Below are 12,671 nucleotides of genomic sequence, written 5' to 3' on the forward strand. Positions count from 1 at the left end.
GGCCAGAAGGCACTGTGAGGGGCATGAGCCAGGCTGTGGGGTCCCAGCCTGCCCCTGGCAGAGCAGAGGTGGAGCTGTGGCAACAGCTGCCCTTCTGCGTGGCTGTGGCTGAGAATTTGACCTTCCTTTTATCTCTCTGCTGCTGCAGAGCCTGGCCTTCCCAGCTCATTCTCTCCCCTCTTGCTTGCGTGTTTGTAAGGTCGGCACCCACCATGAGATACAGGTGACCCCTGCGTTTCTTCACTGTTCCCTTTGATGTACACCCTGGGATGCTCCCAGCCTCTTCCAGGTCTGATCTGAATTTAAAACCAGTAGCACTGCTTTTAGCTGAAGCTGGCAGGATGAGCATTTTGGGGCCAGTGCCTGGCTAGTCCAGCGCCTCGGTGTGGGAAGCAGAAAGAGATCCTGTGTGGCCGCTGATCCTGTGTGGTTGCTGATGTCTGAACAACCTCAGCCATCCCCTGGGCTTTTCTGCCAGCTTCATTCCCTGCAAGCAGAACATTTCCTGCGTCATTTATTTCCAAACAGTAGCAAAATAAGCCTAAATCCTTATCTCCAGTCTGTCAGCTAATCCTTCTGTGGGCCAGGAGCAACGCCGTCAGATCAGGCTGCGAGTGTGACTCGAGGCTCTCCGTGGCATTGCTGCTGCCTGCGAACGGCACCTGGAGAGCCCCAAAGTGGTCCTGGCACGGACATCATCCCCAGCTTAGCCTAAGCGGGCTCCAGCTTCACCTGCAACATTGGAGCTTGCTGTAGGGCCATGGTGGGGAAGGTTTTGGAAGGCTTCAGAGCTGCAGGGCATATTGCATCCCTTTGGTGCCTATTTGGTTGGTGGCCCAGGGAAGCTGGTGAGGAAAATCTTGCTGTGTTCACAAAGGACTTTGGGTTTCTTTGTTCTTCCCAACTCCAGGGAAGGCTCCAGGGAAGTCTCTTCTTTGCTCTCATGCATTGAATTCTTTGATCCCATCACCAGTGAGGTCAAAGAAAGGTCATCTCCAGAAGCAAAGCACCTCTGAACGCCTGGCAGACTGTGCGCCTTTTCCAATTGAGGGTAATAAGGCTGGGGGGTTTGGACAACCCCATTGGTGGCTTCCTGAAGCTCCTCACCCCCTTCTAGATCAGTCTGTAAAAGCTTAAACCCCTTTTGCATGTGTCCTAGGTCACTGGGATGTTTAGCAAAGTGGCCAGACCCTGTCCAACACATCTGTGCCCAGAAATCCTGTCCTGCCAGGAGTGGCAGGGACTGGGAGCACCAGGGTCACGTCGGCAGCAGGGCAGAGCCAGGCCGGTGCCCCTTGGCCAGGACTCAGCAGGGCAGGGTCCCCTCAGCTCCCGGGGAAGTTACGGGGAATTTTCCACTCGTGTTTGTGCCAGCATGGTTGACTTTCTTGCTACTTTAAAACATAAACATGTTTTGCTTTGTTTAATCGAAACCTTACAGCAGATGTTTTATGATTATTCCACCAATGGGAAAAGAAAAAACAGAGGCTGGAAAGTGCCAGCATCATGAGTTTTATGGGAGGGTTTTAATAACTTGGCGGCTTACTGTTCAGCAAGGGAACGAAGGCATCAGCCAAGGCACAGCGACTCCAGTTTAAATGACTCCCATGTCTTGGATGCAGAGCTCAGCATGTGCCAGCATGGGCAGTGCTGGGGCTCCCATTGGGAGCTGGGGTCTGGCGTCTTCGGACGGCCAGTCCTGGTCCTTGTCCTCATGCTTATCCTCGCCCTGTGGCTCCACGTCACTCATCTCCCACCTCCCGCTTTGCTTTCAGCATCAGCACCCACCTCTGGGGCTGTGAGGACCTGCTGGTCCACGCTGCGATGGGGCCAGGCACCCTGTGCCTCAGTTTCCCTTTCTGGGGAGCTGGAGCAGAGCCCAGGCACAAGGCAGAGTGAGCGTGAGGGCAACGGCGGCTTCGGCTGCCAGCACAGGGGTCTCCTCTCAACCTCAGCTCCCTGGGGCCGTGTCCCATCAGTGGGGCAGGGTCTGTCCCTGTGCAGAGCTGGCCAGGCTGACACATCCTCCATCACCATTTCTGCCAAGAGCATTTCGCTCTCTTGCTGGGAACTGTTAACAACAAAATCAATGCGAATGCTGCTGTGAGCGGCTCCAGTGCTAGTTTGATGAGCTCCTCGGGGACAGACCTCCCGTGTAAGCTCAGCCCTACGTCTGTCAGCTCCAGAGTGGGGGGAGCTCTGCCCCAGCTCCCTTTTGGCTCCCCGTGAGCCCCTGTGGATGGGGTGTAAGCAGGGGGCAGGTGGAGGACGGACCCCACAAGTGCATCATCACCCTCCATCAGGAGGGATGAGATCCTTAGGGTCTCAGCCACATGGGTGGTGATGTTTCCCCACACTTCTGCGCAGAGAAGTGCTGCTCCTCGGAGGCCTGGGGCGGGTGAGTCTCATGGGTTTGTAGGAAGATGCCACGTGCATTGAGGTGGGTGCCGTGTCTGCGGGGCCATCAGCCAGCCTGCAGCCGCATGGCTGGCCCGGTTCACACACACGGTCACCCTGGGAAGGGCAGGTGGAAGGAAACCTGTTTCCATTCCAGTGCTCCCCAGAAAGCATTATAATTTTCCTTCTCTGTGTCATCCCGCTTGCCTGGTGATTAGGCATTAAATTAGGGCTCTGGTTCGGTTACAGCTCATTACTGGCTGGCGTGTGACTTGGTTGCAGCACCAGAGGAGACGAGCTGGCCTTCAGACCAAGGCTTCAGAGACAGGTCAGCGACAAGGAAATGCCTCAGATTCACCTCAGAAATGCCCGTGGACCTGGCGTCGATACCTGGAAGGTGTCAGCCAGGGACCCTCGCTGGTGCTGGGGATGGCAGCGGGTTGGCAGGAACATCTTCAGCTTCCCCTTTCCCCAGCTGAGCAAAGCTCTCGCTCCTTTCTGCCGTCCCACAGCCCTGTGCATGGTCCTGAGCGCGACGCAGGGTGCCAAAGGGAGCGTTTTGCACGCAGTCGGACAGCAAAGCAGCTTTTCTGCACAGATAGCTAAGTCCTGAAATACCCCGAGCAGCTGTGTTTACCCGAACGCTCTTGCTTAGCGAGATGCTCGGCGGTGACGTGGGCCGTGAGCACAAACATCGCTCCGAGCGCCCGGACCCGAGCCGCCGAGGGCGTTGCTCACTTAGCAGAGTTAATGCAAACCAGCTCTGGCCTGGGATGCGAGCCGTGGACCTGGCACTTAAAAACAACCTGGACTCGTTCCTGCACTTGGAGGCTTTTGTCTCGGGAGCAGAGGGGTTTCCAAATGCCCCATTCACACCAGCAGTGCTTGCACCCCAAGTTTCCTTCCCTCAGCCTAAGGAAACCTCTGCTGGGGTGTGCTGGGCTGCGGTGAGAGAGCCCCGGGGATCCCTCAGGATCTTCCTTCCCCTCAATTTTTTCCTCTTCTAGAGAAAAACACCAAAAGCTCGTTGATGCCTTGGTTTAACAAGTGGGGGAGTCGCGGGGTGCAGACGGCTCCATTTTCCTGCCTGACCCTTGGCAGGGGTGCTCCTGCAGGGGGCTCTCTCTCCATCACGCACTTGCAGAGGGGACTTGGGAAGCTGCACGTCCCTGCGTGCGTATCCACAGGCCTGCCCCAGCTCTCTTCCAGCAGGGCAAACTCCTGCTGCCTTTAATGCAGCCCACTTTTGCTAGAGAAAGAGAAATCCCTGCGCAATTTTCTCTTTGTTGTGCCCCAGTGTTTTGTTGTTTGTTTTTTTTATTCCCAGAACTGAAGGAAGAAGCATGTTTGTAATCGCTGCACTGGGGGCCGTCAGAGGAACTGACTGAGCAAGAGGAGAATCTTTTCTAAGTGGGGAGAGCGGAAAGCAGGCAGCCGCCTCGCTTGGGCACTGTCTGCGGCTCCTTGGCCTCCCCAGAGCATCCCCACACAGCAGCCGTGTTTTGGGGCTGCCGGGAGCAGGCACAGGGCCCTCTGCCCCCAGACCCCGCTGGAGATGTTCCCCCTTGCTGTGCTGGGGACCTGTGCCACCTCTCCAGCTCGTGTGTCAGGGTGCCCAGCTCCCTGAGTACCAGCCCCTCATTTAGCCTTGTGTGACACCTGATTTCTAGGGACCTCACAGACAAGCTCCATCCGCATCCCTGGAGCAGGGACCCCCAACTCCAAGGGGGAGGCGAGAGCCCGAGGGCTGGCCAAGGGGACGGCTGAGAGCAGAGGGCAGTGCCCAGCCACGGGATGTGGTGACTGGGCAGATGCTGCCTGGGAGGGTCCCCCCCAGCTCAGCTGCTGGAGGCTCTGTGGGCTGACGGCAGGTAGGAAGATCCCTCTGTTGTGTTTGTGTGCGCAGTGATATGACTCTGGAGGGCACAAACCCAGTTACCACTTTTTCCGAAGTCCCCATCAGGAAGGCTTGCTCATCCCAAAGCCTTGGGTGGCAGGGATGTGGCAGGGACTTCATTCCCCCCAGGTCTGGAAGCTCCTGCAGCTCTCGGGCAAGCACGGGCCGAGCCGGGCAGCCTTATTTCCCTCATGCTAAGTGCTTTCTCCTCGGGTGCTGGTGGTGGTTTGCTCTAGCACCCCAGGACGGGTGCTGGCAGGCTGCGGGAACAGCTTGTCCCCTGTAACCTGTGCTGGGGCACGCGTCGGGCTGGCACAGCATCGTGCAATGCCTGCGTGCAGCACCCCTTGTGCCTGTGTGCCAAAGCAGCGCAGGGTGCGCGGCGAGGAGAGTTTTGTGGTGCCACAAACTCGCCCGGCTGCGTGCTGCACGGGCTGAAACGGCTCGGAGTTTTAGGGATGTTTCTCTTTGTCACCTCTGAGCACAACAGGGACGCGCCGTCCCGTGGGAGGCTCGGTGAGGAGCCGGCAGCCCGTCTGGGAGCCCTGTCTCACGTCTCCTCTGGGGTAGGGTCTCTCACAGCTCTTCCTCGCTTGCTCTGCCTGCAGGAGAAGAAAGGCCAGGAGGTGAAGAAGGGCCCGGAGGTGGAAATCGCGAAGATGGACAAGCTGCTGAACCTGGTGAGAGAGCCGGATGGCACAGCCGGGAAGTGAGCAGTGGGAGCGACGGCTGTGCCAGGCCCCGCGGGCCGGCGAACAAGCCCTGCTTTGACCAGCGGCTGCTTGGCATGCGAGCCGTGGGCCCCGCTCCGCCTGCTCTTTGCAGAGCGGGAGCACTTCGTCTCTGTGCCCAGACAAATAAAGAGTCGCTGAAAGGCCGGCAGCGTGCCGTTGTCCCTGGGGACAGCAGCCCCTCACTGTGCTCAGGGCCCCGGAGCCTCGCTCGACTTTTCCCCACCACGCGTCCATGCTCGCACCTATTGAGAGCCCCACGGGGGCAGGATAGGGCTGGTGCCTCCAGCCCCGGTAAAACCTTGAGTTTTTTTTCTTTTTTTAGTGGGTCCCACTATTTTGGGGTGGCCAGGAGGTGTCTGGGGACCTCACACTGCAGTGGCAGAGGGACGTGCCATCACTCAGACCGGGGCATCTCAGCGGCTGCTGGCCACCGGCTCGGAGGAGCTCGCTCCCCGACGGCCGCGGGCACGGCCGGGCTTTGCAGAGCCCCTCCCGCCGCTCCGGCGCGTTGCGGCAGAGGGATTAGCTGCTACGTGGCTGCGGTGGCAGCAGGAGCCGCGGTGGCCTCACTGCATGCTGATGAGCAGGGACAAGGCTGTCACCGCTGGAGCCTTGTGCACAGCCACCGGGAGCGGGGACCGGCGGCGCGGGGTCCGCAGCGGGTGTCCTCCGTCCCCTCGGCTGGCCCGCGTCCCCTGCCAGCGTCCCGCGCCCTGTGACTTGAGGACACGGGTTGGAAACTCCGGTGCCACCAGCACCAGGGCGGGGGCTGCTCGCTGCCGGCAGCCACGTGCCCCCAGCCCAGCCAGGTTTGTCACCCAGCATTTTAATGCCACAGAAGGGTGCAGGACGAGCCCCTCCTCGTCACAGCTGCCCAGCGAAGCCCCCGCAGCCCTGCAGGGATGTCAGCCACTGACCCCAGGACACCCACGCAGAGCTGTGGGCAGGACACGAGGCCTCCCCATGACCTCCCTGATTGTCCCCGTGCTGCAGCGGGCGCAGGGCAGAGCTCAGAGACACCTCCTGGGTCCTACGAGTGGTTTATTAGTCTAGTAAAAACACAACTGCAAAGGGACGTTAGCTACACCTGACATGGGAAGGAACCAGGGGCTTCGCCAGGCCTGGCCAAGCCTGCGTGAGGACCCCAGCTCGTGTCCCCCCGGCACAGCCCACGTCTCCAGCCCTTATTGCAGCGGCTGTGCCAGCAGGGACCAGGCACCCCGGGGCCCCCGCTCTGGGTATTGCTCCGCTCTAGGAGCCACTCCAAAACCCACAAGGCAGGACAGAGGAAGCGGCTGTCAGGCTTGGGGAGAAACCAGACCAAGCGTCCCTCGCTTTAGAGCCACCATGGCCCTGGAGAGGGGGGCCAGACTGACCTCCTGTCCTCAGGCATCAGGGCTGGAAGACCCTTCGGTGCCATTTAGCCAGGCACTCTTAACTCTGAAATACTCCCAGCTCTCTGCGGGGGCTCGGGCAGGCAGCAGTGGGGCACGGGGGGGAGGTGCCACTGGCATGTTGCAGCTACCCAATCGGGGCAGCACACCAGGAGGTGCCCGTCACCGTGAAGGGCGCTTGGACAGCCCCGATCCCCCCGCAAAACACCACCCCAGGCTGCTCTCACAGGGGACAGCACCAGGGATGGGGACATGTCCCCGCCCATCGGCTGCCTGGCCCCAGCCAGCGTTTGGGCAGGTGTAGGGCGGGCAGGGACAGGCGCCCAGCGAGGAGGGCGTTTGCCTGGCAGCGTTGGTGCTAATGCTGGAGGGGGACAAACAGACAGACTGGGGACAAACAGACAGCCCGAGTGGCCCTCTGCACCCCCATGGCTCATCAAACCCCGCCAGCCGCTGGAGCGGGTGGGTGCCAGCTGCCCCCTGCCCTCCGCACCCTAGGACCACCCCAGTAACACCCCTGTGGCTGGGTCCCCCCGGGGCACGGTGCCACCCCAGGCAGCCAGCCCGCTGGTGCCGGCCCCGCCGCCTCCCCTCTCTGAGCCCCCAGCCAGCCCCGCTCAGGTCTGCGATGCCACGAGGAGCTGGTGGCCGAATCTCCACGTGCCGCTGTCCCCAGGGGAAGGGCAGAGCGTGTCCCCAAAGCCGGGCCACCAGCACCACGGAGGAGCCCGCGGGCCGGCCCCGAACATGGGGTGGGCTCGAGGGCACGGCTCCCACCGCGCTTGCTGTCTGCAGGGACCAGGCATGCCCCCAGAGCACGTCCCCAGCCGCTGTGTCTCCGTCCTCGCAGTCGCCACGGGCATCCGCAGGGTGTCCACGCACCAGGACCACGGGGGTGAAGGGCTCTGCCCTGCGTCATGCCCCTGCAAACAGCTCAGCGTCCCCTCTGCTCCCATCCTGCCAGGCCAGCACCACTGTCCCAGCGTGGACACCCTGTCCAAGTAAGCGCAGCTCCTTCAGCACCGCCGGGTGCCCACGTCCCCGAGCCCCCCAGCACCGCCTGCCCGCGCGGCTCAGGGCTGCAGCAGGTACTTCTCCTCGTTCCTCGCCTCATCCGCGTCGGAGGGGGGGCCCTTCTTGGGGCACGACGGGGTCCTGCAGGCCTTGCAGAGGATGAGGAAGAGGATGAGGATGAGCAACGCGATGATGCAGTTGAAAGAAATCGCAACGACTGCTCCGGTGGAGAGAGCCGCCCCATCGCCGCTGCCCCGTGGGGAGAAGCGGGACCCCCGGCTCGGCCCCGCGCTTGGGACGCCGGCGCAGCCTCCGCCCGGGGGCATTGGCGGGGACAGGGGGGACGGCTGCGGTGCTGGCAGCGGGACAGCCCGGGGGTCAGGCAGGCAGCAGGACCCCCGACACGGCTGGGCCTCCGGGAGCCGTGACCTCAGCTTCACCGGGGGAGGCTCAGAGCTTTCCCAAGGCTTCCTCTCCTCCGGCAGCGCGGCGGGGCCGTGTCTTCTCCCTCGGGGACCTGGAAGGGAGAAAGTCAGCGTCACCGCCAGCACCAGGGACGGGCTGCCCGAGCCCCCCCGGGGGAGGCGGCGGCTGCCTCCTGCAAAGCCCCAGCCCCAAAGAGGCTCAGGGGGACGGAGGCTGCCATTTGGGGGGCTCCTTGCAGCCTCCACAGGCGCTCCCCGGCTGCTGCCTCCCTCCATCCCGGGCCAGGGTCGGGGTGACGGAGCCGGAGGCGTCCCGGGTGCCTTCCCAGCCCCAAATCCCGTCCCCAGCCTCCCTCCGGGCAGCCTCGGCCCTGCCGCCGGCCCCCGGCCGCCCTCCGTGCGCTTCTCCCTCCCGGGCCCCGCGCCCCAAAACGGGGCGAGGCCCCCCCATCCCTGAACACCGCGGAGAAGGGGGGTGCCCGCAGCCCCCGCTGCGGATCCCACAGACGAGGAGCCCCGGGGGCAGCGGGCGGCAGCAACAGGTCCCTCCGGAGCCTCCCTCCCGTCCCGGGGCCCCGGCGTTACCTGCCTCCGCTCCGCCCCGAGAACCGCCGGGACCCCGCGGGCGGCGCTGCCGGGACCGGGGTCCGGGGGTCCCGGGGGTGCCCCGGGGGTTCCGGGGGTGCCGGGTCCGGGGGTGCCGGTGCCGGCGCGGGGCCGCCCGGAGGTGCCGCAGCCCCGCGCGCTGCCGCTGCCTCCCGCCGCCACCGGGGGCGGCTCCCGCCGGCGCCCTGCCCTCGGCCACGCCCCCTCGGGGGCCGGCCACGCCCCCTGCCCCGCTGGCCACGCCCCCTCCCCGCCGCTATTGCGGGGTTGGACGCGCACGTGCATGCACCCCGGCGTGTGCAAGCACGTTTGCATACGCGGACATACATGCATATGTTTGCACACGCATGTACAACGTTTGCACATGCACACCCAGGCCTGTGCACACACCTTTGCACGCAGGTGGGCATGTGCACCCGTGCATGCACACGCATACATGCACACACGCGTGCACGAACACACATGCATGTACACATATGCATGCACACACACGTTCTTGCACGCATACATGCATTCACACAACATATGCTTGCACACGCGCGCGCACACACACACACACACACACACCAGCCCCGCGCACACAGGGGCCCCGTGACCGTGCTGCCAGGGGCGCGGGCACCGTGGGCAGGTTACGGGGACACCGAGCGCCGGGGGTGGAGGCAGCCACAGCCTCAGGGGCAAGGCCAGGACCTCCAGGTGGAGGCCACCGGTGGGGCTGTCACCCAGCCGTGATGTGTCACCCAGGCGCGTGGCGCCCGGTGGAGGTGGCACCCAGCGGGGCACCCGCAGGGCTCTCCCCACCGCTGCCCCAGGGAGCCCCCAGTTTTCAGGGCGCGGCGCAGGTGACGCGAGGAGGGCGCAGGGGCAGAGGAGCGGACCCGCAGGTGGGCTGGGGACCCCTTCTGGCTGCCGGCAGGGGATTCAGGGGGCTGCGGCGCGCCCGGGTGGGCTGCGCTGCGGGAGGAGATGCGTGGTGCTCCCCGCCCGGCCCCACGGGTAGAAGCCTGCGCTGCTGGGGGGGAGGGGGGGGGCGTAGCACCCGGAAAGGAGCCGTCCCAGCCATCGGAGGGCGACTTCCAAACTGCAAAATAAAAGCGAAGTCAATTTGCTGTGCTGATTAGAAGGCTCCGAGGGTGCTGTCAGCACAAGGGAGGGTTACGCCGGCTGCTTTAGGAGCCGGCTCTACATTGGGATGGAGAGAACACAGAGGGATTTTGCGCAGTAACAGCCACAAGCACGCTGCTGGGTGCAGTGCCAGTGGTGCTCCACAAAGCAGCCGTCGGGCTCTGCGGAGGGGAAGACACAGTACAGGGAGCAGGGAGAACACGCAGGGGCTTGAGCGAGAGCTCTGCCGCTCCATCCTCCCTGCACTCACTGGCATTTAGGCAGAGTATTTCTGCGACTGCGCTTCTAGTCGGTTTACAGAGCAAGAAGTTTCCCAGAAAACCTTCCTTGGGTATGGAAAGTGAATGGCAAAGGGAGGAAGAAAAACTTCCTCCAGCACCAGGGTCTGCTGAGTCACAAGAGACAAAAAGCCCACAGCCACAGCCCCAACGCTTACAGGCGTCCCCCAGTTCAACGAGGAAGACATGAAGAACTACATGCTACATCAAAAGGAAACTTTATTTAAGACCAGCACAATGCATCAGAAAGGAGCAGAGCACAGCTCAAGTGGCCGACACAGCCCAGCACCGCGCCGTGCACGCACAGGAGCCGTGCAGGCGGCAGCCGGCAGTCCAAGTCGGGTCACAGCTCGCCCCTGTGCCACAGCAGAGCCGCCTCCACCTCGCAGCATCCCCGCTCGGCGAACAGCCACTCGCCTGGGCTCAACAAGACGCCAACGGTCCTCGCTCCGAGAGGTGCCTCCTGTCTTCCCGTCTCATCCCTGAACCGCAGGCTACGGAGTACAGCCTGGCAGCCTCAGACACGGAAACTCGTCGCAACACGATTTCAGGCAGCTGCAGTTACGTCCGTTTGGAACAGGAACTGCTCCTGGGTCCACCTGCTCCACCGTGGTCTCCTCCACGGGCTGCAGCGTGGAACCCTGCTCCACCGTGGTATGTCATGGGCTGCAGGGGGACAGCCTGCTTCACCATGGTCCTCACCACAGGCCGCAGGGGACTTCTGCTCCGGCGCCTGGAGCACCTCTCCCCCTCCTTCACTGACCTTGGCGCCTGCAAGGCTGTTCCTCACTCCTCTCACTCTCCCAGCTGCTGTGTGGCACAACTTTTTTTTTTTTTTTTTTTTTTTTTTTCCCTGTCTTAAATATGCTCTCACAGAGGCACAAAACAACATCACTTACTGGCTCAGCTCTGGTCAGCAGTGGGGCCCTTACCAAACATGGGGCGGCAGCTTCTAGATCCTTCTCACAGAAGCCATCCGTATGGCCCCCTGCTACCAAAACCTTGCCACGTAAACCCATTACAACAATTACACAATATCTAACCATTCATTGTTTTTTTGTTTTGTTTTGTTTTGTTTTTAAATCTTTTTCCCTAGTCTTTGGGTTGTTTTTTCAAATCCTTGCCATTCTCCCCAAAGGACTACCTTTAGGCACAGTCCCGGGGTCTCCACCCTCACTCTGCTGACTCTTGCAACCCTTATTCCCCATCTCTTCCTGACGTGCTGCTGTGACTTTACCACCCACAGGGTACCACACGCCTTCACCTAGGATTAGCACAGAGGTTTGGTGTACTGACGAGCACCTCACCTCACCGTGCTTGGGGTACTGTACATCTAAGGGCCCAATGTCCCGAGACTCTCCTTTGCATGTCTATCTTTCGCTGATTGGGACTCCACACTCGCCTCACACTGAAAGTGCATCTCATTCACACTGCACATAAGAGTCTCCCCGAACCTGCCCCAAGGCAATACGGTGAAGTTTGCCTTACTTTGGTCCGTGCACGGAATTCCCGGTCCGGGTTATCAGCAGTTACCCCTGTGCCTGTGCTGTGCCTGTGCTGGTCTCCCTTCTCCCCCCCGCCCCACCAAGTGCTTCGCAGAGCCTGTCTTCAGTTTAACTGTCTTGGTCCTTTGTCGGCCATCCTGAGACAACCCACCACCCCTGACGGAATGGGTGAAATCAGCAGGGTGCACCTTCCTCTCTGTGGTGGCAAGAACTCTCTGGAAGGCGACAAGATCCTGGAACAGCCCCGAGATTGTGAGAAAAATCTCAATGATTTTCTTCAGACAGGATCTTCTGTGAAGATTTTATTTATTTATTTATTTATTTATTGTATTTTATTTGCGATTGCAAAGGCGGGCGTCCTACAAGCAGGAGCGCACAGTAACAGTTCATCATCACTTTATATTCCCTATTACCCGACAGCTGATTCCTCCCCAGTTTCCTCATTGGCTAAGTACTGCAGGTTCACAAACTTCTCAAGGCCTTTCTATACTACATACGTACAGTTTTATTTGACCAACTGTTAATTTCTCCTTTTCCTCTTTTTTCCTTCTTCTCTCATGACTAGAGGGCCCGTGGTCTTTGTTTCTTTGTTCCTTTCTATACCACATACGTACAATATTATTTGACCAACTGTTAGTTTATCCTTTTTTTTTTTTTTTTTCCTTCTTCTCTCATGACTATAGATCCTGTGATTTGTGTTTTGACTGATTTCACACTGCTCGTCCTGTTTTTCCTAGCTATCCTCCTTATTTTGGGACACTGGGACATTCCCCTTCTCTGCTTAACGAACTCCCCCCTGCTGTGCTGCTGTCATGCCTGCACAATCCCTTTTGAATATGCAAGGTTAGTGGATTTTCCACCACAAAAACACCTTCTATTGCAGAAACACAGCTTTGTTTCTCACACCGGTGTCTGTGAGCACCGAGTGGATGCGCTGAGGTCGGGAAGCAGCCCCGTGCTGCAGTGCCTGTCGGCATCTCAAACTGCAGGGCCCTTCGTGAAGTCATAGCGCCCTTTCATAAGCCAGGTGGTTGTGCTGAGAGCTCCGCCGTCACTCGGGACCAAAAGCAATAAAGAGTTCCTTCCCAGCTGTGATAGCGAATCTGCGTAGTGTGGCAGACTGAGGAGCTTGGGGTGGGGGACAGGAGAGGCTGTCGGACACAGCTGGAGCTGGGCAGTGGGCTCAGACCCTGGCCCCAAGCGAGGAGCCCGGCGGAGCCATCCTGGTCCTCCACCTCCCCACAAATGCAGCACAGGGGCACCGGCCTGCTTCAACGTGGGCTGGGGGCTGTGACC

The 12,671-nt window shown here is 60.9% G+C and overlaps 2 protein-coding genes across 2 annotated transcripts in view; one reads left to right on the forward strand and one right to left on the reverse strand.

Moving 5' to 3' along the window:
- The window catches only part of DNAI1 (dynein axonemal intermediate chain 1), a 144,024-nt gene extending 138,853 nt beyond the window's left edge, over positions 1–5,171 (forward strand). Inside the window, exon 20 of the mRNA XM_035565893.2 lies at positions 4,903–5,171. Within this exon, the coding sequence (XP_035421786.2) occupies positions 4,903–5,007 (105 nt within the window). The 3' untranslated portion in view covers positions 5,008–5,171. The remainder of the gene's footprint in view (positions 1–4,902) is intronic.
- Positions 5,172–6,293: 1,122 nt separating this feature from the next.
- Positions 6,294–9,848, reverse strand: ENHO (energy homeostasis associated). The gene is made up of 3 exons (XM_035565899.2): positions 9,843–9,848; positions 8,447–8,723; positions 6,294–7,953 (listed from the first exon to the last, which is right to left on the reverse strand). Exons 1-3 carry the CDS (start codon positions 9,846–9,848, stop codon positions 7,496–7,498), a joined length of 741 nt encoding a protein of 246 aa, XP_035421792.2. The 3' UTR covers positions 6,294–7,495.
- Between the last annotated feature and the right edge of the window lie 2,823 nt (positions 9,849–12,671).

Source organism: Cygnus atratus, chromosome Z (genome assembly GCF_013377495.2).
Source record: "Cygnus atratus isolate AKBS03 ecotype Queensland, Australia chromosome Z, CAtr_DNAZoo_HiC_assembly, whole genome shotgun sequence".
Classification (NCBI taxonomy): Eukaryota; Metazoa; Chordata; class Aves; order Anseriformes; family Anatidae; genus Cygnus; species Cygnus atratus.

Coding starts and splice junctions, on each gene's coding strand:
- ENHO (XM_035565899.2), bottom strand. Junction 7,954..8,446: donor TCGGGGCGGAGCGGAGGCAG/GTAACGCCGGGG, acceptor TCTCCCTTCCAG/GTCCCCGAGGGAGAAGACAC.